Here is a 24,787-nt window from a genome sequence, read left to right as displayed (position 1 = left end):
CAGTGGCAGCAGCTCTAACCACTACAGTACCAGCTGTTTCCTCATGTTGTGAACAGTACAGTTATACACGTTCAAAGGTATAACATTTTTGTCCAGTCTTGTGTTATTTTTAATTACTATGTTTTCTTGAAATACCTCACTTCCAAAATTTTGGCTTGTATCAGAACGAACACAACCTGCGTTAACGTGCCCATCCGACCAAGGGCTATAAAGAGCGTTCGAACAGAATAGGGGTGCGGGGCCACTTCAACTCGGCTCACTTCCGCAGCGTTTACAGCTCGTGTCTGGTGATCGGTAACAAGACGACAAATGTCACACGTTTCTGGCGTGATTTGTCATTTGAAATTATCTCAAAGTCAATAAAAAATTTTTAAAAGTCTTTCTGTATTAAATATAGCTTCATCCAAGACTTTCACAGACCCTGGACCATAAATGAACTGAGGCAGGTGTGTATTATGTACCGTTTGTCGATCGTGAAATAAGTTACAAACAAAATGAGTTACAAACAGACTTCTGGCCCCAGCTGCTCTTCTAGCTGAGGAACCAGTTTTAAACCCTTTCCGGTGGGCCAGACCCCCCCTTCTAGTCCGGTGGGACACGCTTACTAATGTGTTGCTGTTGGAAGAAAAGAAGCCCTTAATGATTGTGGAGCATCTTTAAATGCTCGTTTGCATATTTACACCCTCGCAACCCCCTCAACTCCCTCAACCCCCACCCCCCCCAGCTGCACGTTTGCTCGACCCATGGGCTCCATCAGCTTTCGGTCGGCACTTTGATTACGTGGGAGGTTTGAGGCCTGAGGTTTGACTGTCCCAGGTTATGCGGAGGAGGGAAAATGTCACTAGGGTCCGAAGCGCCCGAGGGGCCAGAGACGGCGGAGCCCTCGCTCGGTGCCGTGAGGAAAATGCCAATCCCTTAATGATGCCTCTCTAGATGACTTTTCTGGCGCTGTGAGACTGTGCAAGCAGAAGGTTCCTCTTCGACACGCCGACCTGGCAGCAGCGCGGCACGACCGGCCCGTGTGGAATAAACGCCGAGTTTTCCGCTCTTTTTCCCGCTCCCAGCAGCGGAATAGACCCGGGCAGCCGGGGGTGGGCCGTGAGGGAGGGCCGTCGATAAATCTCCCAACTTCGTCACGCTGCGGCTAACAGCGTTCCCAGCGAAAGGCTCTGTCCTCCGTAGCGACCCCCCCACACGTACCTTCCCCATCCCGTTCCATCCCATCCCAGCTGTTTATGCAGTGGAACAGTGGGGGGAGGGGCAGGGCAGCTATTTAATTAGCTCTCAGAGCCCCTTGTTTTCTCAGGGAAGAGAGTGAAGCAGAGGCATAAATCCCAGAAGCCGTCACCTGTCACAGGGGCCGAAGCCGAAACGTCCCGAATGCCCCGCAGCGGCAGCGGGAACCGGCCTTGGGCCCGAATCCCATTACGAGGCGCTGTTATAAATCATATTCCTCGGATAGCAAAATTGCGGGGAAAAAAATGACTGTGTGCGTGCGTGTGTATATATAGCGTATGTATGTTTTTCCTGCTGGTTGCTGATGAATGTGTCACATCCTCTGCGCTGCGATTTCCGCCGGTGCCTGGAAGGGTCTAGTAATGTCTTTCTGTTCTTGCGAAATATGTTTTCCAAACTATCTTCGGTTACGTCCCGGAGAAGGGGAAATGATGCACTGCCGCGTCCCTCCCCCTTATCTTTCCCGCTCTTCGTCGCGTTTCTTTTCCGTCGGCGTACCGCTGTTTGTCGTTATCGGGCCCCGCGGACGGACGCGTCGTTTCCGAGGCCGTTTCTCAAGGGGCCCCTCGCGTTGCCGTGGTTCCCGCCCTCGGGGGTGCAGGGAGGGGCCCGTGATGGACGGCGGAGGTGCCGTGGCGGAGTGGCACTCAGAGCGCCGGCTAAGCGTGGCGCTTGTACGCGGAGCGCACTTACCCCAATACCACACTCTTGAATATGCGCATTAATTATTCAGCCCGCGGGCAGAGGACGCGAGCGGTCCGAGGGACGCGTTTGCCGAACGTCTGAGAGGCGCCCCGCCGCGCATCACAGTTGCGGACGACCGCCGTGGCGTGACGCGTCATGTCGCGATCCCATCTGGAGCCTTAATGGCGTTCCCGTAGCGATGGATCGCTTCCTGGCATAAAGCAGGAAAACACCCATCTTTAACACTTACTGACACTCTCGGTATCGGGCCGCGCTTTGTTTAATGAAAAACGCTAAAAGTGGCCGTTTGGTTTTGTGTCGTCAGCCTCTAATGGCGCGATTTCGGAGGGGAAGCCAAAAACTATCCGGACATGATGATCCACAGCACTTCATGGTTTACTGTCATTTCTGTGTTGATCTGACATTTTCCTCCAAAGCTTCTACAGCACAAAGCTTCTTACTCCGATTGAGCCGTTTGTACCGCAGTGTAATTTTTACTCCGTTTCGGGTAAGTACCTTCAATAGAGGTACTACAGCAGGAGTCAGAACTTGATCCCGGATCCTTTGTGCAGAAAGCTGCAGCTCTAAGCACTGCGCCCCCTGCTGTAATGTTGCCGGGAAGGTTTTCATCATGTTGTGACTGATGGTTGCAGGAACCGTCACCGAGCACGGTTTTACCTGGCTGAGCCAGTACTCTGATTATCATTCAGACAGTTCAATTATTTCATAAAACTTCTAGCCTCATGGCCCTGTTCTTGAGGAGCTTTTGCTTGTAGAAGAAGCAGTTGATTAAATGTCACCATTGTCAAAAGGTCCTCAAATTATGAGTACAGTCGGCTCCCCAAGTCTGTAACTCATTTTGTTCATAAGTCAAAAGCGACTTTTACTACGAAGTCACAATCATTACAAAATCAATAATCCAGGTGTTTCACCATTTATTCCCCGATGACGTTCTGTAAAAAAAAGTCGGTAGTGTCTCCGAAAAATGAAAAATTCTTCGCCAGACCTTTTAAATATTTTTTTTATGAACATCAGGCTACATTAAAGTATAAGTTCACTAAAAACGCAGTTTTGACAAAATCCGTTTCAGAGCTGACTGTTGACTGATGTATCCCATAAACATGTGCTCATGCTCCTCACCTTGTTATTGATCGCTGACAAGCAGGAACAACGGAGACGAGCTGTAAACACTGTGGAAGTGAGTTGGATCGAGGCGGTCCCACACTTTACCGCCGCCTGTCCAATCGCCAAGGAAACACAGGTCACACTTACCGTACCATAAACACACCGTAGATGTGGGTGAAGAAAGGGTAATTAAAAAAAAAACAAAGTGGAAAATGTTTGCACCTTCGAAAACTTTGAGCTTGACCATTTGTAACACGAGGAGCACGTTTCCATATTCTAGCATCATTTGAAGTGTATCTTTGGAAACGGGCCTCTTACTATAGTAAACAAGGAGGAATGTTGTTTAATGAAGAGTGCTCATAATGGGAGCGTAACCACAGTTGTGTAGCGAGAGCCGCGTTTGTCAGTGACTCTCATCAGTCATCGCTGTCCGTCACCGGCAGCCTGCGGTGAATTCGCAGACGCGTAATTAGCGCGGGTGTGTATCCGTGATGCACGCCACAGCTCTTTTGTTTCATCGAGCGGCGACGGCCGAGGCGGAGGAGCTATTCCTGTCGTCGATGATCAACGCTTAATATCGCAGGATAAATACAAAATGAAAAATGTGCGGAAATACGAGTTGCAGCGAAACTGTCCAAAACGGACACATTTTGCTCTTTTTATCTGTTCTTCTTATTTATACATTTAGCACAAACTTTGTTGCACTTTTTGTTCTAGAAATGTAGCAAATAGTTAAATGGCAGCATTTGGATTCTGCTTTATTTTCAATATGATCATCAAAAGGATGCAAATGGCTGAATGTGTAAAACTCGAACCCGTTTCTCCACTCGGACGGTGAACGAAGGGACACGCACCTGCAGTGTCAGCACTCCGTCTGAGCGTAACCCAGCATTTTCGACACATTTACTACATTTTAGTCAAAACTCAGAAGCCCAAAGATTCTTGGTTTTGGCTCCAGTGTGGTGGAATGAGCTCCCTCCATCCCTCAGAGCTGCTGAATCCCTCCAAGTAGTCGAGAATTGTCTCAAAACAGGTCCACTTCTCTCTGGACCCACTTGTCTCCAGATCTCCAAACAGCTCCGTAATCTTACATTTTATTATCTGTCACAGTCACTTCTTCATTTCTTATAAACTGTCTATTTCCTTTACATACAGCTACCTGCATAAAGAAAAGGTCATTTTTTAATTTTTTTTTTTTTTTTGGCAGCGGTGGCGACACAGGGCCACAGCAAGGCAAAAACAGAAACGGCGACGTGTTACAAATACATTCACATATATAAGAAAAATGCAGTGTTTCAGAAGTGTGATCAAGTACCATTGTCCAACAAGTCCACTGTCCAGAAAGGTGTCCAGAATTGCTATGAATTATCATACGGAGCGGATGCTGATTTTTTTGGGCAGAAGAAACTTCATCCCTTGGGTCATCAATTATGCTGTTTTTACAGAGGGGATTTCTGGTATGGACCACAGCAACAAAATATCGTTACTGAATTATTAAAGCTGAAGGAAATAAAGATAACGCGGGTCCTGATAAATTCTAATAAAACCACTAGGTTAGAGGCCCAGTTTGGACCAACAGTTTTTTAATGGTCGGACCCTCGAGTCATGGGTCCTATTCTGTGCCGTCAATTCTGCGTAGGAGCACTTTCCCCAAGAACACTTAGTCTGAAGTGTTATTATTAATAACACTAATAATATTATGCTTTGTTATATAAAGAATAATATTAATAATAACAGGAGTAACCTCATTCACCAGTGCTGGAAATGTGCAATAAAAAAACTAAAAAGTACATGTAAACATCCAGAGAGAGAAAACAAATATAAAAATGAAATATAAAGACAATGAGCACAAGTAACAGGCCTGCAATGGCAATAAACAGCGATTATTAATCACCGTGAAATAAGCAAAACAAACTAACTGTAATTTATGCTTATTCATTAATTTATTGTTAATTTATTTGATTGTTGAATATATAATATTCATTTTTTAATTAATTTATCACTTGTTATTTTATAATTAATTTATTTGATTTAATTTATTAACTTCTTGTGAGACATTTAGTCTTAATGTGATTGACATCCTGTTGATATTTGGCGGAAACTGGACAAATATCTTCCACCGTCTTCTGCGGTTTGTCAGGGCAGAATCGGTACTGATGTGTAATAAAGCGACTCGTTATGTCTCCGGGAAAAGGCAGCACATTAAGTGGACGGCGGGCGATGAGAAAGAAACGTACTGATGTAAAGCAGACGGCGATGAGACTCATTAATATAAATATTACATTCATTCTACATTACGATGTTCATTTAGCTTGTTCATTAATCACATTTGTGTACCGGTATAAAAGGATGTCTGTTTGAGAAAATTATTTAATCTCTGGCTCCAGTAGTTCATACTTGTCGAAGAAATGTACGGCGATAATTAAGGCAATAGAGGCAGGGGACAGCTGGCCACAAAATTGCCATGTGAACCTTCTTCTCGCAGGACTACAGGGTGAACATCTTCCTGCGGCAGCAGTGGAACGACCCGCGGCTCGCCTACAGCGAGTATCCAGACGACTCCCTGGACCTGGATCCCTCTATGCTTGACTCTATCTGGAAGCCCGACCTGTTCTTCGCCAACGAGAAGGGGGCCAACTTCCACGAGGTGACCACCGACAACAAACTGCTGCGCATCTCTAAGAACGGCAATGTGCTCTACAGCATACGGTGAGTATCCCAACCCCTCAGGGACCTTTTTTTCAGCCTTTTTCTTCTCACTGCTAAACATGGTGACCCCTTTATTTTGCCTGTAAGTCCCCCCAGTGGTTGCACACTTACATTTCACTTCTTTCCCATAATGCAACTGTTCACAATAAACGCATTCCCCCCACTCAACCTCGCAGTAACGCCGGTCGTTACATTATATATACATTTACATGTATCCGGTCGACAGTTGTTGATACCGCTTAGCGTCAGTCTGTCTGCGTTGTCATTTATCCCGTCTGTGACATCGGGTCCCGACCCGCCACATTTGGTCTACACTGATAACCTGGGACCGCATTTGAAAATGGCACCAATTGGCTGTGTGAGCGAAACTGGAAGACGCCTTGCATTGCGGGAACTGTGTACCCATGCTCTCAGTCCCATCACTGCGCTTTCATTTTGAAATATTCATGTGTTTCAACATCATGTGTACATTTCGTGTTCCTTAAGACAGCCCACAAATAAGACGAGGCAACGCCGGACGGTTGCTCGTGATATATAGCGAGTGACGAACGCACTCATATAGCAGTTTATAGACACGTTGCATGAATAAGTCTCAATGAAATGTCATGTGAGTGTGAAGCGTAAAGCGCGGTACAGCACCAGTGTTTTTGAGAGCGCAATAGAGCTACTCCCTGAGAGGCGTAGCTGTCATTTACTGTACAGTGTTCTGTGGCTTGAGGTAAGAAACTGCCTCTGGACCGTGGTGTTGCAGCGCGGTACCGTGTACCGCGCTGCAACACCACGGTCCAGAGGCAGTAGGCCATCTCATGTGGGCAGAAAGTAGAAGTACCGTCCGTTTGGACTTTGCAACGGACAGGTTTTGGAAAATGCCCTGAAAAATAAGCGGGTGAAATCGGAAATGTCTATCTTCGGAAAGCCGGGACTCGACCGTACGAGCACGAGGTACGAGCACGAGGTACGAGCACGAGGTACGAGCGCAATCCGGAAGGGACGTTTGCAGTCTCCACACGTCGCCTTTGCGTGGGCCTGCAGCGCCATTTCGTCGGCGCTGCTCAATAACATCTCCCGCATTGTAGCGCGATAAGGAGTCGCCATCGAAGGGCAGCTGCTGCTGCTGCTGCTGCTGATGCTGCTGCTGCGGCTTTAATATGTGGCCAAGTGGATATTTCAGCAATATCTCCACCATCGGAGGGGGATGCTGGCGAGTGAAGCATAATGCAATAAAGTGCTGGCGAAGAACATATCTCAGTCTCCCCCGGCGGAGATGACCGCACGGGCCGCTTCATCGGTCCTCCCCGCTCCCGCAGCTGACAGGTGCTCAATTAAACGGAGCCAGATGCACCGAGGTGTTTTGGAGAAAATTGCTTATAAATAACAGCGCTGTCGGTCCTGGGGAGGGCGATGGTATCGACGCGGCGCCTCCGAGGTCCTCCCTCGCGATGCCGAGAGGGACGTGTCCGTCGGCCGCCGCCCCGCCGCGCCGAGCCGCTAACGACACGCGCCTCGGAGTGCGTGAGGGCCGCCTTGTCGGCTTGACCTCGATGCCTTCGGGACGGACGGCAGGGACGCGCGCCCAGGTGGCGTACGGGGTCTCGGCCCATTAACGCCGGTCAGCGCGGTGCCGCGGTCGCTAGTCGTGACACACGTTACACACTTACCACGCTTTTTTTAATTTAATTCTTATTACGCTGACGTGCAGTTGTGCTCACTTTCCGCCAGCAAAAACCAAACTGACACATCAGACGTAGTGGGGGGGGGGGTGATAATTTGGGCAAAGTGCCTGAAGCCTGTATCTGTGGTAAATGCCAGGTAAAATCTAGGAAGGTAACTTGGTAGTAAAGTAAAGCAGTGAAAATGTAAGAGGTGAATAACTGATAGAAGGTGGCGGGGTGGCTGGGTCCTGCTCTTCGGTGGGTTTGGGGTTCAAGTCCCGCTTGGGGTGCCTTGCGACGGGCTGGTGTCCCGTCCTGGGCGTGTCCCTTTACGCCCTGTGTTGCTGGGTTAGGCTCCGGCTCCCCGCAACCCTGTATGGGACAAGAGGTTCAGGCTGTGCGCACATTCATGCATTTTAAAATAAGAATATCTTAGACATTTTTTTTGCTTATTTATGGATAAATCTAACCAAACCTAACCAAATGAAGCAAATAATCTGATGGGCGTCTGCGTCACTAACCTTTCGTTGTTTGTGACTCCGGAGTTACGAACAAAATGAGTTGCGAACGGACTTTCGGACCCAGTTGCGTTTGTACGTTGAGGAGCCGCTCTGGGTCTTCCGGGGCTTTAGAGCCCAGCCACACACTGTGCCATGCCTTTCCTGTGGACATATGGCTCTTGCACTCACCCCCCCCCCTCCAACAGGAGGAATAAGAAACGCTGTGCTGCGCAGCGGATTGAACCGCGGTCGCGCTCGGATCGTTGCGGACGCGGCGCGCCAGCTGCTCCGGTGCAGCACGTGTTCTAGGCTCGTTGCCGGAGCCGAACACCGAGAAACAGGAATCCCGGCTGGTTCATTTTGCGTCCTGGCCACCGCGGCTCCTCCTGAACGATTCAGCGGTCGGCCCACGGCACGCCATTTAGCTGGTGCCCTCCTCGGCGAGCCTCCATCCGGGGACCCTGGGCCTCATGACATAGCCGCAGGGTTCCGGTGAGCGTGCAGAATCGGCACCCGGGTCTCGCCGGAGCTCCGCGGGGTCGCGAACACGCGCGGCGCCGTGACCCCTCGCGGCCGGGCCGCACGTCGGCAGCTGCTGAGTCAGGTGTCACTGCGCTGCGACGGCCGGCCGCACCTGCGCTAGCTTCGCCCGGAATGCCTTACTGAGGGCCAGTGGGCCTTCATTTTCACACGGGCAAAAATATTCATAGGCATATTTTTCTTTTTTTTTTAAAAAATCTGTGAAAACAAAGTCTGTGATTTGTACGTGTTTATCATAATTTATACGGAAAATAATACATTCAGCTGTATCTCATTCGTTCGTTTATCTGACACTTTTCTCCAAGGTGACTAACAATGTGAGGTTTGTATTATTATTATTATTATTATAATAAGTGTACAGCTTTTAATAATCGTTAAAACAATTCTAGTGACTTGTGATTACAGTTAAACTCATGCAATGATTAAAAAACTGAATTCCATTTTACCATATTTTACATTTTTAAATTTGTTACATTTCTCAGATTTCGCCGTTTCTTAAAACATCACCCTAACAAAACACCAACCGCAATAATTGTTTACTGAAGGTACAAAAGATGCAAAGAAAATGTGTATTTATGTGCTATGAGGTACGAAGGAGATGCGACTGTGTTGTTTTGGGAAACCGTCCAAAAAACCAAACACTGGTTATTTGTCACCGTTTCCATATTCAGGGAGGAGTCATTTTTACAGCCCTGACTGCGAGTGTGTACGGCATGCGCGCACACACACACACACACACACACACACCGCTGAAGCTCAGACATGTTTAAATGTGCTTCTCAGGTGACACAAAGGTGTTAATGTAAAACAGGTGAGGTGCAGGTGAAGTTCCCCACTGTTCCAAAAACCTTTCACATTGCATGCCACATGTTAGTGACTTGAACCCCCCCACCTGCCCCACCTGCCCCACCTGCCCCTCTGACCTGTCGACAGGATCACGCTGGTCCTCGCCTGCCCCATGGACCTGAAGAACTTCCCCATGGACGTCCAGACGTGCATCATGCAGCTGGAGAGCTGTAAGTCGCCCTCGTTCTCTCGTCGACGGGGGGTGGGATGGAGGTGCCGTTGGCCTTCTGCAGCTCAGGTGTGCGGCGGAGAGGAGTGTTGAGAGGCCTTAGGGCCCTTCGGGCAGACAGAGGCGCGCGAGGGCAGCTCTAGTCCCACCTGCTCAGAGTCCCTCACCTGACCGAGCGCTGGCCGTCCCCTCCAGTCGGATACACCATGAACGACCTCATCTTCGAGTGGGACGAGAAGGGAGCCGTGCAGGTGGCCGATGGCCTCACGCTTCCGCAGTTCATCCTGAAGGAGGAGAAGGACTTGCGCTACTGCACCAAGCACTACAACACAGGTGAGGTGTTTCGCCGTGACGCAGGTGAGATGTTCCCGCGGACATTAAGGTGCCCCCACGCCGGTGCTTTGCAGCCGCGGTGCTGACGGAACGGGGACATTGCCGCGCTCTGCCCCCCCGCTCCCCAAACCCCTCGGGCTCCTCGGCCCCACGGAAAACCATCTGTCCCCCCCCTCGGCCCACATGGGTTCATTACCCTCCGCGCGCAGCGGAAACGAGGGCTGAAGGCCGTTCTCGGCCGGCAACGCATACGGAACAGAGAGAGCGAAAGAAAACAACATTTTTATTGTTTTTTTGTGCGAGAAATTAATTAATTATTTGTTCTTGTTTGCAAAAGATCATTTTGACATTAATGCTCATTTTATTGTCTTGAAAGAAACACGTAGTGAAACAACAGTTGTTAACCATGAACTGACTTTCTGATGCACCCGACGCCATATGACGTCTACTGTACTATGTACTATAGTATTACTATGGTGTGTACTGGAGCATGTACTATAGAGTGGGAAGTTCACTATGTGGAGTCCACCCCCCCTTGCGGAGGGCGCAGTATGGATGCTGACGTTGGATCCTGTCCCTGACCCCCCCCCCCCCCCCCCAAGAGACACAATGACGTCGTGTTAAATGAGCCCTTATTTATTCAGCTGTGGCAGCAACAAAGAGAAGGGCTTTTTAATTATGTTAATTACCTTTAATCGATTGCTTTTAGTGAGGTACATTTTAGGAATTACTCTAACCCTAACTGTGACCTCTAACCCCTGACCCTAACTCTGAGTAGCCACTTGTGCTTGAGGAGACTGTCTCTCTGTCTCCCCCCAGACCCGGGACACAGCAGTCGATTGTGTCGTCACACTGCGCTCACACACACTGATTTACACTCCTTTTCCGGTTTAATCCATCGTACCGAACCAAAAGTGACGATGGGGACGAGTGGCATGTCCTGGCATCCCGGGTGACTCTACTGTCCCCAATGGGGCGACTGGGAGATAAAAAAACAAAAAGGCAGCTGGTGTCTTTTTAATCGTACGAATAAAAAACATAAAAGGAACACTTTTTACGTTCGAATCTGCTAAACTGCATCGTCGCTGCATTTCACCAACTATAAAAGAGGCCGACCTCCTTCAAAACAAGTTTTTTTTTTTACGATTCCCCGTGACCTCATTGCAGGTGACTGTTGGACACACACACACACACGGCCCTTTAAAAGGATCGTCCACCTTCGCGTTGGACATTCGCTGAACACACTCTTTGCATTACACTGGATGTTTTATTGGCTCCGTTTATAGTGAGATTTTCTCAAAAAAAAAAAAGGACCCCCGGTAACAACGAGGGAAGTATGACGGAGGAATGAAAAATCCATAAATAATAATAAAAATGAAGCAGTCATTATAATGTATCGTGACTGGAAGAGACCTGATCCTCTGGTTCATTTAAAGCTAAGAGGAGCATCACCGTTGCAGCAAAACTACATACAAAAGAGTGGCCTTAAGACTGCTATTATTATTATTATTATTATTAGTATTATTATTATTATTAGTATTATTAGTGCAGACCTTCAGGGGCCTCACACTGTTGCCCACCACAGTGATCCTTTGCCCCACGTGACGAGACGAGATTTTTCCCTCCGTTTTCCTCTCGACCGCACGAGGCAGAGCTCCGGGCACTCGGACGGAAAATTAGTTTTCACGCAAAGCGAGTCTGGAGCTGCGGACGGCGGCCGAGTCCATCAGCGGCACGATGACCGGCGCCCTTTCTAACTATGTGAATAAAAGCGGCGCGGAGATGAGAGTCGTCACGGCGCCGCTCACGTTGAAACGATCGCCTCTCCGAACCGACTCGCACTGCAGGGAAATTCACCTGCATCGAGGCCCGTTTCCACCTGGAGAGGCAGATGGGATACTACCTGATCCAGATGTACATCCCCAGTCTGCTCATCGTCATCCTCTCCTGGGTGTCCTTCTGGATCAACATGGACGCGGCACCGGCGCGGGTGGGCCTGGGCATCACCACCGTGCTCACCATGACCACCCAGAGCTCCGGCTCCCGAGCCTCCCTGCCCAAGGTGAGTGAGGCGCCCGTTTCGGAGACCCGTCTCCCGTCCCGCGTCTCCGGTCCCGTCTTCAGTCCCCATCTCTGCCGCCTGCGGTCCTGGTCTTTGGGTCGTATCCACGTCCCCGTTTTTGGTCCTTTGGTCTTCTGGTCCTCATCTTTGATACTCATGTTTGATCCTCATCTTTTGTCCTCAGCTTTGATCTCCATCTTTAGATCCTCACCTTTTGTCCCCATCTTTGGTCCTCGTCCTTTTTGTCCTCAGCTTTGATCTCCATCTTTGCTCCTCATCTTTGATTCCCATCTTTAGATCCCCATTTGTGGTTCTCATCTTTTGTCACCATCTTTGGTCCTCATCATTTTGACCTCAGCTTTCATCTCCATCTTTAGATCCCCATCTTTGGTCCTCATCTTTGGTCCTCATCTTTGATTCCCATCTTTTAGATTCCCTTTTGTGGTTCTCATCTTTTGTCCCCATCTTTGGTCCTCATCTTTTTGTCCTCAGCTTTCATCTCCATCTTTAGATCCCCATCTTTGGTCCTCATCTTTGGTCCTCATCTTTGATTCCCATCTTTTAGATTCCCTTTTGTGGTTCTCATCTTTTGTCCCCATCTTTGGTCCTCATCTTTTTGACCTCAGCTTTCATCTCCATCTTTAGATCCTTATCTTTAGTCCTCATCTTTAGTCTTCATCTTGAGCCCTCATATTTGATCCCCATCTTTGGTCCTCATCTTTTTGTCCACAGCTTTGGTCCCCATAAATGGTTCACACACCTGGTCCCATGATTCTGACCATGTTTCCGTTCCATAACCCTCGTTGCAGCAGTTCTTACCCCACTGTATGCAGTTCCTCTCCATTCTCGCTCCTTCTCCTCAATGAGCCTTTGAAGGACAGTGGCGATCAAAGGCCGAACCCCAGCGGCTGCTGTTTCTGACCTCAAGTCAAATATTAGTCCGTGGTTCCGCTACACGCAGCAGTACTTTCTGATCGGGTCCCAGGCCGTACTCTGGTAAATGTTTGAGAAGAGCTCAGACCACGGAAAGAGCTGCGGTGCGGACCCTGCCCCCGACAGGAAGCCTTTAGATGTGTGCACTCACTGCTCAGCACACACGCTTCACGATGACCTGGGTGTTATATAAAACGTTATTTAATAAGTTATATTGTAACAACAATAAAAATTTTTTGTAAGAATTTTCATTTCAACGTTGTCGTTAAAACCTTCTAATGAAAAGTAATTTAAAATGAATGAAAATGGAAATACGTCATGAGCACAGAGTGCCACTGAATGTCGACTGCTGACCGATTTGTCCCGTAAACACAGAACACCAGAACTGAGCTGTAAACACTTTCCAGTGAGTTGAATTAAAGTGGTTCCGTGGTTCGGTTCCATTTCCTGCTCTTCACTGCCATCTGTGAGCTGGGCGGGTAAACGCTGCCTGCTGCAAGCAGAAAACTGAGAAAAAAGAATTTTAAATACATGACTCGGGTTCGGAGGGGGGCACGGTGGCGCAGTGGGTTGGACCGGGTCCTGCTCTCCGGTGGGTCTGGGGTTCGAGTCCCGCTTGGGGTGCCTTGCGACGGACTGGCGTCCCGTCCTGGGTGTGTCCCCTCCCCCTCCGCCCTTACGCCCTGTGTTGCCGGGTTGGGCTCCGGTTCCCCGTGACCCCGTATGGGACAAGCGGTTCTGAAGGTGTGTGTGTGTGTGTGTGTGTGTGTGTGTGTGTGTGTGTGTGTGTGTGTGTGTGTGTGTGAGACTCGGGTTCGATCCCCACTCAGTCTGTGTGGAGTTTGGATGTTCTCCCCGTGTCTGTGTGGGTTTCCTCTGAGTGCTCTGGTTTCCTCTCACACTCCAAGGACATGCTGTTCAGGTTCCCCCATAGTGTGAGTGACAGAGAGTGTGTGTGTGTGTTCCACTGATGTATGGATGAGTGTCCCAGTGTAAGTAATGTCTCTAGCAGTGTAAGTCACCGCGGTGAATAAGGTGTGTTGGCTCATAACACTACATAGAGTTCATTGGAAGTTCCTTTGGAGAAAAGTGTGTGATAAATTAATAAATGTAAATATACATGGAAATGTGACTGAAGAGAAGTAAATAAATTGGGGGAAAGTCAGTTTCTTGGACAATTCATAAGTTTGCTGTTAAAAACACTTATTAAGTTAGTGTGTTTGCTGAGCGTCTTTTGTTCATAATGGAACGGCGAGGAGACACACACACACAGATCTCCAGCGGACGTGTCAGCAGCTGGTGTGAAAGTGTGAACGGGGACATCTCTGCAGGCGTCGGGAGGTTCAAACTCGTACACATGCTGCTCGCGTTGCGTAATTGTGTCCCGGGAACGTGTTCGTCCGTTTCGTTCGTTGACGTCGGCTGATTGGCATGTTCTGGAAAGTGAGCAAGTGAACCGTGACTCCCACTCAGTTCAGCTGTCACTATAATGATCGCACACTGCTGCTGAGCGGAAGAGCGACCGCGCACACGCACACACACACACACACCCTCACAAAGCAATCCATCATCAACTCCCACGCTCAGTCTTGTACCTGCATGTCACCTCCCACTCCCCCAGTGAACAGTGGACTCTGCTGATACATTTACCGCGGTATACATCTCACTGTGAACCCCGCTGGTGGGGTCTGCGCACAGAGATCGGTGTGGGCCGGTCTTCCAGCGGTCGGGTCTTCGTATCACTGAACTGCGGAGCTGCCGCATCCCATTCCCCGGGGGCTCAACGGGAGGCCGAAAGCGTCGCCTCCTTCCTCGTTACAAACCTCGGCGTCGAGCGTTTCCTCTAAACCGAGTCCCAGTCGGCATTCGAGTGTCACGTAGAGTGAGCCTCGGCCAAACGGACAACGCGGTCACTCTCCCTCGCCGAGCGGCAGCGGCAGCCTGGCAGACCGCGTCTCTTGATGCCAAGGTCGTCGACGTGCAGGGGAGGAAAAAACCCCATTTATACTGTAATTTAAGGCCTTTTTACTTTTCTTTAATTCATGCAAAACTGGAGTGTGGTGACATGCAATAAGTTTTGTAAATTAGTTATTGGATTTGCAAGTGGTGCTGCAGGAAAATGTCGTTCTGTGTCACTTGGGCTTCTTCCCCTTGTAGCTTCACAGCAGTTTTCTAGTGTAAATACTGTGGGACTTCAATAGTAAAATTCAGTGATACTTTTGGAGCTGCACATTCTGGACGCTACACTGAGTCCTCATGGTACAAATGGTTGTTACGAGTTTCAGAAGCGCAAATATCTTTATTTATTTGTGCAAAATTGCATTTTCTTCATTTTTCTTTTTTTTCTAAAATTTCCATTGCCGGCAGAACAAGAGCAACGAGTTTTTCCCTGCCGCGCCCGTAGGTGGCAGTAAAGAGCGAGACCCCCTCTCTCCAATTGCCTTCCCATCATGTTCACAGCTTGTTATGTATTGTTTTTGTCTTTTTAAAAGAGTTTTATTTTTAATCCAACTTTGTTAACTTAAGAAATGCATAGATAAAATTAATTTTCAGATTCTTACAAAATACATTTATGCGGCATTTCGTATATAAAAAGAGACAACTGGTAACACAGTGGTTAGAGCTGCTGTCTTTGGATCTAAATGTCAATGATTCGATCACCAGCTGTGGTACCCTAGAGCAAGGTATTTACCTAAATTGCTCCAGTAAAATGACCCAGCTGTAGAAATGGGTAAATAACTATAAGTTGCTTCGGAGAAAAGCATCAGCTTAATGAATAAATGTTAAGTAATTATGTGTGTGTATAGTTATATAGCAAAATGTTTTCTTTATTTATTATACTGCATTTCACAGATCGTAACAGATAAATAAATCGAAGGACATGTGCGTTATTTTTTCACCGATTGCAGCGACTTCGGAAAAGACCTCTAATGCCGTTTGTGTCTATGAGCCGGGGGGCAGCTGGTGTTTGTTCTGGCTTTTCTTCACTGTTTTGCGTTACCCCCCGTTACACACTGAGCCCAGCGAGCCTCTGTCCTCCCACAGGTCTCCTACGTGAAGGCCATCGACATCTGGATGGCCGTGTGTCTGCTCTTCGTGTTCTCCGCCCTGCTGGAGTATGCGGCCGTCAACTTCATCGCCCGGCAACACAAGGAGCTGCTGCGGTTCCGCAGGAGGAGGCGGCACCTCAAGGTGAGCACCCGCCCCCCGACCCCCGACCCCCCGCACCCACATCCCTTCTTTCCTTCCTTCTCCCGGTACACTGCTGGAGACACCAGGGTACAATTATAGGTTCAGGGTACCCATCTCCTGTTACTGTACGGAGTAACATAAAAGCATGAGCTCTTTACCATGATCATACCACAACAGCCTTATGATTCAGAACACGGTAAAAATGGAAGTTGCTCGTATTTAAGGGCTTGTTTTACTTCCACAACGTGAAAAAAGAGCTGACGTAAGAACTCCAGTCTCCTCTTCTCTGTGTTATTTGAGCCAGGGCAGCTTTTTAAAATGAACAAGCTTAACAAAAACAAAGTTAAACCATTAAAAGCATGATCTTTAGAAGCAGGTAAGAGACTTTCTTGCAGTGTGTGTGTGTGTGTGTGTGCTTCCTCGCCAGTGTGTTTGCAGCGCTTTTCAGTTCACACATCTCACACTCACCGAAACACAAGTGCTGTAACAGCCCTCAAAATCTCTGCTTAGAAAGAGTGGAAAGGAGCGTTTAAAGGGCACGGAAAACACACTGAGCTCCACACCTGCTGCACAACATGAGCTTCTTATTAGCAACGAGTCCCAATTCCCACAGAGAAAAGCAGCACTCAGCGGTGAAGCACTTTTTCCGAAAGAGAGGCTCCGTTTCAAACACAGAGCTGAAAACAAGATAAAAAGGTATTTCAGCATGTCATAAAATCCAGACACTGGACGAATAACAGTGAAGGAATGAAAATATAACATTTAAAAAAATCAAGTTGGAAATAATTTTTGTTATAATAATATGCAAAAAGTAAAATGTGTCATTTTCAATCCGAAAAATAACTTTAATTTTGTATTTTAATTTATGCGGCACTTTTTTCCTGGAGCCTTTCGGCATTTCGACCTCCTCAGAACAGGAGTTTGCCAAACGGGGGCGAATTAACCCTGTTTACGCAAAGAACCGAGGAACCGTAACAATGTTAGAAAAGAAAAGAATGAGCTTAATAAATAAGAGTAAATGTAAGAGTGTCACATGAGAGGAGCTGCTTCTCTGGCGATATGACAGCAAACACACCTTTATTCATTTATGTAGTTTTATGCTTAACTGACACTTTCATCCAAAGTGACATGCAGCGTTCGAGCCATTTACCAGCGTGGCCTTTTACCGCTTTTACCGCGGCTGTTCACAGTAAGTACCTTGCTCCAGGGTACTGGGCGTCAGGTTACAGTTGGAGGCCTTAACTGCGGTATCCCTGCTGTATGACAGACGTATCCAGAGCGGAGCTTGAATCCCCTAAAGAAAAACCTTCGTGCTGCAGCTTCTAAGATCCACAATCCAACCCTTTAATCCTGGACCAGAAACACTCTGTAATGATCACTCACACACACACACAATGTCTACAATCGCTTGTCCTGAGTGGGGTCGTGGCAAACAGCAACAGAGTGCGGGGCTGGAGGGGGAGGGGACACACCCAGGACGAGACGCCAGTCCTTCACAAGGCACCCCAAGCGGGACTCGAACCCCAGACCCACCGGAGAGCAGGAGCCACCCCAACCCGCTGTGCCACCGCATCCCCCTCTGTAATGATCATTCTCTTAATAATTATTGATTTCCCAAGCACCACTATATCATGTGGTTGAGTTCTTACTTTGTATCAACTGTGAAACTCCTCTCTTAAACATCACATACATCATATATTGCTATTTGTGTGACGATCATGTTATTTGCGAGGAGATCATTGGGTTCTGTTCAACCGCCTGGTGAAGGCCTGGCATCCCGTCCAGGGTGTTACCCCCTCCCCCTAGCCCAGTGCTTCCGGGATAGGTTCCCCTTCACCAGGACCCTGCTCAGGGCAAAGCGCTGACCGCAATTGAACGGAGGGACCCAGCGAAATCATGGATATGAGAACTTTACCAAACCACACGTGCCCATGTGTACAAGGGAGGCAGTGCGCCCGAACATACCACGGTAAGGACACTGCCACGCTCCGGGACTCACTGGGCACCCAAATCGGCAGAGCAGAGTAACCGATAGAGTAACCCTAACCCTAACCCTAACCTTAAGGCGACAGGGGGGCGGAGCCACAGCACGTGTCGGCGCACTGCGCGAGCTGAGCCCAAAGGAGAGGAAAACCCCGCGAAGACGAGAAGTTGCGCTTCGGAAAAGAGGTTTTACATTCGATCCGCGCCGCCGCCGCAGTCGCAGCCCTGCGGGGAGAAACGGTCTCCGCCATAGAGCTTCTTTTCACATTAACCTGCTTGGCCGCTGTCGCGTGGAGGGGGTTGGGGGGCACTTGGACAGAAATCCTCCATTAACGTTCTTAGAAGCCATCGCTTAGAAGCGCTCAGAAGCCACTGACACCCCGCGCTCTTCAGCATAAACGCGCTGCTGCTGATGCGGGCGGCCGCGATCGGAGCCCTTCCAGGACGAGTGACGCCCCCTGCTGGCGGCGAGCGGGAACAGCGCAGCTGCGGGAGACAAACAAGCCCGGCCTGCACATTAATTTAATATTCTGGAAATTAACATTTATATTGCTAGTTTATACTGCTCGCATAAAAGCTTTTAATCGCTCTGCAGAGGAAGCGGTAATAAAATGGAGCGCAAAATAAAAAAGTTACACTTCAGTAATCGCGTGAATTAAGCAGCAGCGAACGAGTGGATTGTGAGAAATCCGTTCAGGGAGTCTCTGGCCGCGTGCGCAAATGGGTGAATAAACAGCAGCCGAACGAGTGAAGTGGCTCACAAACAAATATGAGAAACGAGCGCGCGCGTTAATCCGGGCGCCGCACTTTTATCCTTCGGCACTTTTCCCGCGCCGCTCAGTCGACGTCGTGAGATAAAAAGGATTCCGCAACAGTGTGACGTCCAATTACGGCTCTGGTGCGGAAAACGGGATTCTGGTGCTCATTGGGCGGCTTGCCGTGATGTCAGAGTCCGGCTGGGCCATGATTGGCTACTTCCTGGAAAAGGGCGGGGCCGAGCGTCGAGGGCTCCTCCTCCCACCTGTACACAGGCAAGCCTCGAGGAAGTGGGACCGAGGAATTGCGTGTTCGTCCCGCCGGGCGGCAGTGAAAGGGGCTCATTAGCGGAAAAGCCCTTGATTGATCTGGGATAATCAGCTCGTTAAGGATAAGCTGCCCTTCAGGGACTCTCACTGGGGCTGTTTTTTTTTCCTCCCTCGCATCGCAAAATCCCGATCGCGGCTGTCTGGCCACGGGACGTGGGCGCTGCACACACAGGAGGAGTGAGAGAGAGAGAGAGACGCCAGTGTCCCTCGTTAGCGCAGGTGACGGAGTCGTGACGTGGTGGCTCTGTTCTGCCCCATACAGTTTGAACTAAAGCTAAGAAAACTCCCTCCCCCGACATCATATCCATAAGGCCTAACTACAAAGTATTAAAAAAATTCACCTTGTGTGGCAGGTATGAGGTTCGAGTCCTGCTTGGGGTGCCTTGCGACAGACTGACGTCCCGTCCTGGGTGTGTCCCTTCCCCCTTTGGCCCTGCGCCCTGTGTTGCCGGGTCAGGTTCCGGGACAAGAGGTTCTTGACAGTGGATGGATGGACGGACCTTTATAAGTTAACATCTTCTGCAGCTCCCTAATATTTAAAAAATATCTCTTTATCCTCGTGTCTCATCTTGGGCGAACAACAGTGCCTCGCAAATGGACGCGCTTCTGGAAGCGCTGCGCTGGGGCAGCTGTTACCGCTGGGTTCCCGAATCATTTGGTGCAAAAATGTGTGTAAACATGTGCGAGCACAAATCCATTTGCTGCCCTGTTAGAGAGCGTTCCGGAATGGGAAGAAGGCTGGGAAGATCACATTAGGGAGCGTATGGAATTGCTTCTGCCGCCGCCGCCACCGTGCGGAGACCACATTCCGCTCGGGGAGCGTCCCCTCAGTTACAAAACACACGTACACACAAATACATACATGCGTATTGTGGGAAAGCAAAGGCAGAAATTGACGGCCGGTTCACTAACACGACTGATGAATTTGGGTAATGGAGAGGTCATAGGTCATAGGTATGAAAGAAAAGAGCTATCAATGGACATCCGATGACCGTCTGTCCAGAATTCAGTCCTTCTCTGAAAGGGGGTGCGATGTCCACTTATTGCAGTTATTACAGACCATTATATAGTAATAAGGGGGGTGCGGTGGCGCAGTGGGTTGGGCCACGGTCCTGTTCTCCGGTGGGCCTGGGGTTCGAGTCCCGCTTGGGGTGCCTCGCGACGGACTGGCGTCCCGTCCTGGGTGTGTCCCCTCCCCCTCCAGCCCTGTGCCCTGTGTTACCGGGTTAAGCTCCGGTTCCCCGCGACCCTGTATGGGACAAGCGGTTCTGAAAATGTGTGTGTGTGTATATAGTAATAATGTCCTCCTCAGCGGCCTGCCGATCGCAGGCAAAAATGGGATCGTCCGAGTGGCCGCCGTTGTTCGCCCGCCAGACGTTACCGCGGTGCGGGATCGGCCTTCACGCCCGTCGTAAGATGCGACTGTGTCCGAAGACTGAGAATCCACCGCGGTGTCGCTTGTTCCGAGTTCTGACTCCTCTCCTTCCTCCCCAGGAAACACATTTATTTTGCAGTGACGGAGCTCATTCTGCAGCTGCGTCGTCTGCTGACCTGAACAAAAGTCCAGTGCAGGCGCTCGGCGTACACTTTTCCGTGCAGCTCCTTGTTCTCCTCGCCAAGAATGAGCTTTAAAAGTCATAATAAGATTTGTATCTGTACCGCAGCTAAATTCATTTGCTACGGAGCCACCAGCTGCATCGCTACAGAGCTCATTTACACCACTAATAGATATTTCACGTTCTCACATAATGGAATTGCCCATAAGAAACAGCGTGGAATTTCACACTGGCAATTTTATGCTATCTTCACGAGCATTTATTTATTCATCCTTATTTATGTATTTCAATGCATTTATTTATCTTTATTTATCTGAGTGTACATTTTAAATGCTTTCCTCCCGGTTTGGTCACGGCCGGTTATGTCTCTCCGATGTGTCCTGCTCGAAGAGCGAGACCCACAGCCACCCCCCCAATCCCCCCCGCAGTGTTTCGATCTTCTGCAGCTCGCGTGGAGGAGGGCGCTCTTCGCCTGTCCGCGAACACGGATGGATCGCTAGTTGTAGTTTATTGCCTCTGCATTGCGCTGCTTTCATTTGGCTAATGCTTTTCAGTCCCCCGCAAGGCCGGAACGGGAGACTCCACACTCGCTGCTGTCGGTGCTCAAGGCCCGGCGAAATGTCTGGAATGAGCAGCAGTGTGAGAGAAGGGCTGTGGAAAATGCCGGAAGCGCAGCCGGTGTCACCGTGTTCTTTAACCTTCGGCGAAGAGGCGTCTTGATCGGGAAACTGAATTTGATATTCGGTGTGGTTCGGGAACGAGCCGCTGAGAAAAGCAGTGAGTTCGGGGAAGGAAAAGGGTTGCGTCCCACTCGCGCTCCGTGAGGCGACCGCGGGGCTCCTCTCGGTCCCCGTCTGCCGCTCCGGGGGACCGGGGTGGAGGCTTTTGGAAGATACTCGTCCTCATTATGGTGCCTTCTAATCTCTGCCATTAATCACGCCGGCAGCGCCGCGGACACAGCGCCATCAGTCAGGAGCGGAGCGCGTGATGGATGAAGGAGGCGCGCGGGGCCTTCAATGTCACCGAGACGCCCCTCCTCCGTGACTTGCAAATCGGAGCGCCGGCCGCTTCCCGGCGCACGCCTATAAATCGCTTTCTGCCGCCCCTTGAAGGGCACACGCCTGGGTTCCAGGCAAAGGATTTTTCCCTCCTTTTCCGAGCCGAAATAAAAATGGGCGCCCTGGCCGAGGCTCTGCTTTAATGGCGCATTTCTGATTAGGACGGCGGGCAATGAATCAGGGCCGGCAGTGGCGGCACCGGCGGCTGCAGTGGCGGCGGTGACTCGCGAGGAGAGCGAGGGAGGTGATGGTTCGCATTTAAAGCACCGCATCACGTCGCCAGGCCGCCTCATAAATCATACCGCCGGAGAAATGAAGGAGAGCATCTGAGATCCTTGCAAATGGCGAGCGGGAGCTGGCGAAGGACGCCGGGAGGTCGAAATCGCCGCCAGCGGATGCGCCCGTGGACTCGGGCGAATTTCCCTCCATTTTTGTCGGTTTCGTTCCGGCGCGTTGCCTTATAAATGTGGAGTCATAAATACAAGGACAGAAAGAGGACAAGGGGGCTAAAAATGGCTCCGTGCTGTAAAAGGAGGTGACTCTTAATTTAGTAAAAGCACTCGCGTCCTCTCTCTTCCCTTTCCTCGTGGCGCTTTCCGGAAACGCGATTTGAGCTGAAATCAAAACATAAAGGTTCACCTTCTTTGTTTCTGGCAGGCCAGAGATTGTGGATCACATGAAATACCTTTATGGTTCAGCGGGAATCTTGTTCAAAGCTCGGATGTAATTAAGCTTTTTTCCCTCGGTCGCTGGCGTTTGGATGTGGAAAGTCGTTCGGCGCGACGCACTTCCGATTGCGCTGCGGTTCTCGGAGTGAACGAGACCGCATGTCGCTCCGCTGATCCCACCTCGATCGATAGTCCGAACCGCCCTCTCTCACTGTGTTTCCCCTTCGGGTTTTAGTCACATTAAAGATATTTATTTCAAATGAACAAAAGCATTGCAGCAGTTGACAAGACAGTCTTGGCGCATTCATTTCGATTTTGAGAACTCGATCTGAAAAAGAATAAATTAAAAAATTATTGTTTGGACTTTAGTCCATTTTTTAATTTGAAACTCCTTCACCTCAGGCCTCTTGGCAGTTCCACCCTCAAGGGGTCCAAAACTAAGAGCCATCAGATTTTTGGGTTTGGCTCTGATGTGGTGCAAGGAGCTCTCTGTGTCCCTCAGAACTGCTGAATCCCTCCCGCATTGAAGGAGGGTCTCGAACCATCTTCGAGAACCACATCTTTCCTGACCTCCTACGGCTCTGTAAATGAGTCCAACACCATCCGCTATGATTATCTATGTATTTGGTATTTGACTGTTACTTCTACAGGAGCTGCCAGAGGGACGCGAACCAGCAACACGGTGGTGTCACGCACTCAGAATCCTGTGTCTGTGTCTAAAGCTCTTTGTCTGTCGCCGATGTACTTTTGTTTTCGTTTTGAGTTGCGCGTTACACATGTCAGTGTAAACGTGACTCTGGGAAGAGCGTGGAGGAGGGGACACCACCTGGGACAACAACGTGTCGGGCTGTGTTGCAGGAGGACGAGACGGGCGAGGGCCGCTTCAGCTTCGCCGCCTACGGCATGGGCCCCACCTGCCTGCAGGCCAAGGACGGCATGGCCATCAAAGGCAACAATAACAATGCGCCGTCCTCGGCCAACCCGCCCGAGAAGTCAGTGGAGGAGATGCGCAAGCTGTTCATCGGCCGCGCCAAGCGGATCGACACCGTGTCGCGCGTCGCCTTCCCCCTCGTCTTCCTCATTTTTAACATTTTCTACTGGATCATCTACAAGATCATCCGCAGCGAGGATGTGCACAACCAGTGAGTGCGCGGCGAAGAAGGCCAAGCCCTCTTGGGTCCCCCCATCCCCCATCCCCCATGCCCCATGCCCCACCCCAAGCCCCTCCTCCACGCTCACCTGCTCCTGGCGGGGACTCCTTGGCACAGGCGTTCATCCATATTCATCTTTTTCTTGCCCCGCCTTGACCCACCCCCTCCCCCTCCCCCTCCCCCTCCCCCCAGCAATCCGGACTTGTGCAATAGCAATGCAGTAAAATGCATGAAATATGAATGTGGCAATATATTTACAAAACAACACGAAAATGGCAAAAGGCAAACGTTAGACCTCTACGGACACATCCGAAAACGTGTGAGAACTTCACCGGCGACGGGATTAAACGAACCCGACGTGAAGGAGACGCTCTTCCGAGACCTTTCTTTCGTGCGGCTGCAAGACGTGAGAATGGAAAAGGTGAGACGTGCAGCACCGCAGCACTGTAATATATACATGGTGTATACAGTATACATATATATATATATATATTTGCCGAAACATACGAGCTGATGTTTCTGCGACGCTACGCAGTTGGGAAGCGACTCTGCGAGGCGTCGAGGCTCAACGGTGCTTCCAACAAAAACGCAACGCAGAAGACACCGAGCGAAAGCGTCCTATACGCGCAAACCCTGCTTTAACACGTGTGCTTTGGGCCCCTATCGATGCTCCCCCCCGGTCCTTGGCCGAAGACCGAGAAGGCCGAGACTTCGCCGGGTGGAACGCTGAGCTCGGGTTCGAGACGGAGGGCCTGACGAATGCGGAACGACGCACCGTTTATCGAAGCTGTTGTCTCTCTCTGTTTCTGTCTGTTTCCACTCTTCTGTTTGCTTGTTGATTCGCTATGATTTGTAGCGCTGTGCCACGTCCACATCACGTTGCCGCGACGCGTTTTCGTCCCCGTACAGTATAGAACTTCGGGAAGAGTATACGTCGCGTTTCGAAGCGCCGGGAATCGAGAGCCCGATCGTCCGCCGCCGCCCCGCTCACGTATGCAGCGTTTCCACATGCGCTCGTGCTCTTTCCGTGCCGTCCGCGCCAATCTCTCCGCCGCGGCGGTCCAACGACGGTTCCGTCGGTGCTTCCCGTTTCGCCGAAAGACCGCATCGCCGCTTCACACGGGCCTTCGGATTCGCTACCGAGAGCCGCAAGTCGGAGGCCCTTTCCTGGGCCGTTCGGATCCCCTCGTTTTATCGACTCGACCCGACCAAACGGCGCAGTTTTCGTGGCCGCGCAAGTAGCCCGTATAACTCTCGAGGGTACAACGGCAGTTCCCGGTGCTGGAGTCCTAGTGTCATTTCTGC

The 24,787-nt window shown here is 50.1% G+C and overlaps 1 protein-coding gene across 3 annotated transcripts in view; it reads left to right on the top strand.

Moving 5' to 3' along the window:
- Window positions 1-24,787, top strand: part of glra1 (glycine receptor, alpha 1) — a 51,732-nt gene that overhangs the window by 25,782 nt on the left and 1,163 nt on the right. Inside the window, exons 4-10 of one of the 3 annotated variants that reach the window (XM_029257681.1) lie at window positions 5,531-5,754; window positions 9,380-9,462; window positions 9,657-9,794; window positions 11,642-11,856; window positions 15,835-15,981; window positions 21,281-21,283; window positions 23,145-23,653. In XM_029257681.1, the coding sequence (XP_029113514.1) occupies window positions 5,531-5,754; window positions 9,380-9,462; window positions 9,657-9,794; window positions 11,642-11,856; window positions 15,835-15,981; window positions 21,281-21,283; window positions 23,145-23,477 (1,143 nt within the window). In that variant the 3' untranslated portion in view covers window positions 23,478-23,653. Of the gene's footprint in view, window positions 1-5,530; window positions 5,755-9,379; window positions 9,463-9,656; window positions 9,795-11,641; window positions 11,857-15,834; window positions 15,982-21,280; window positions 21,284-23,144; window positions 23,654-24,787 lie in introns of those variants that run through there. The other 2 variants (XM_029257679.1, XM_029257680.1) reach the window with 2 other exon arrangements.

Source organism: Scleropages formosus, chromosome 13 (genome assembly GCF_900964775.1).
Source record: "Scleropages formosus chromosome 13, fSclFor1.1, whole genome shotgun sequence".
NCBI lineage: Eukaryota > Metazoa > Chordata > Actinopteri > Osteoglossiformes > Osteoglossidae > Scleropages > Scleropages formosus.
The sequence above is the reverse complement of the archived record's forward strand: the minus strand, read 5'-3'. Positions and strand labels throughout refer to the sequence as shown.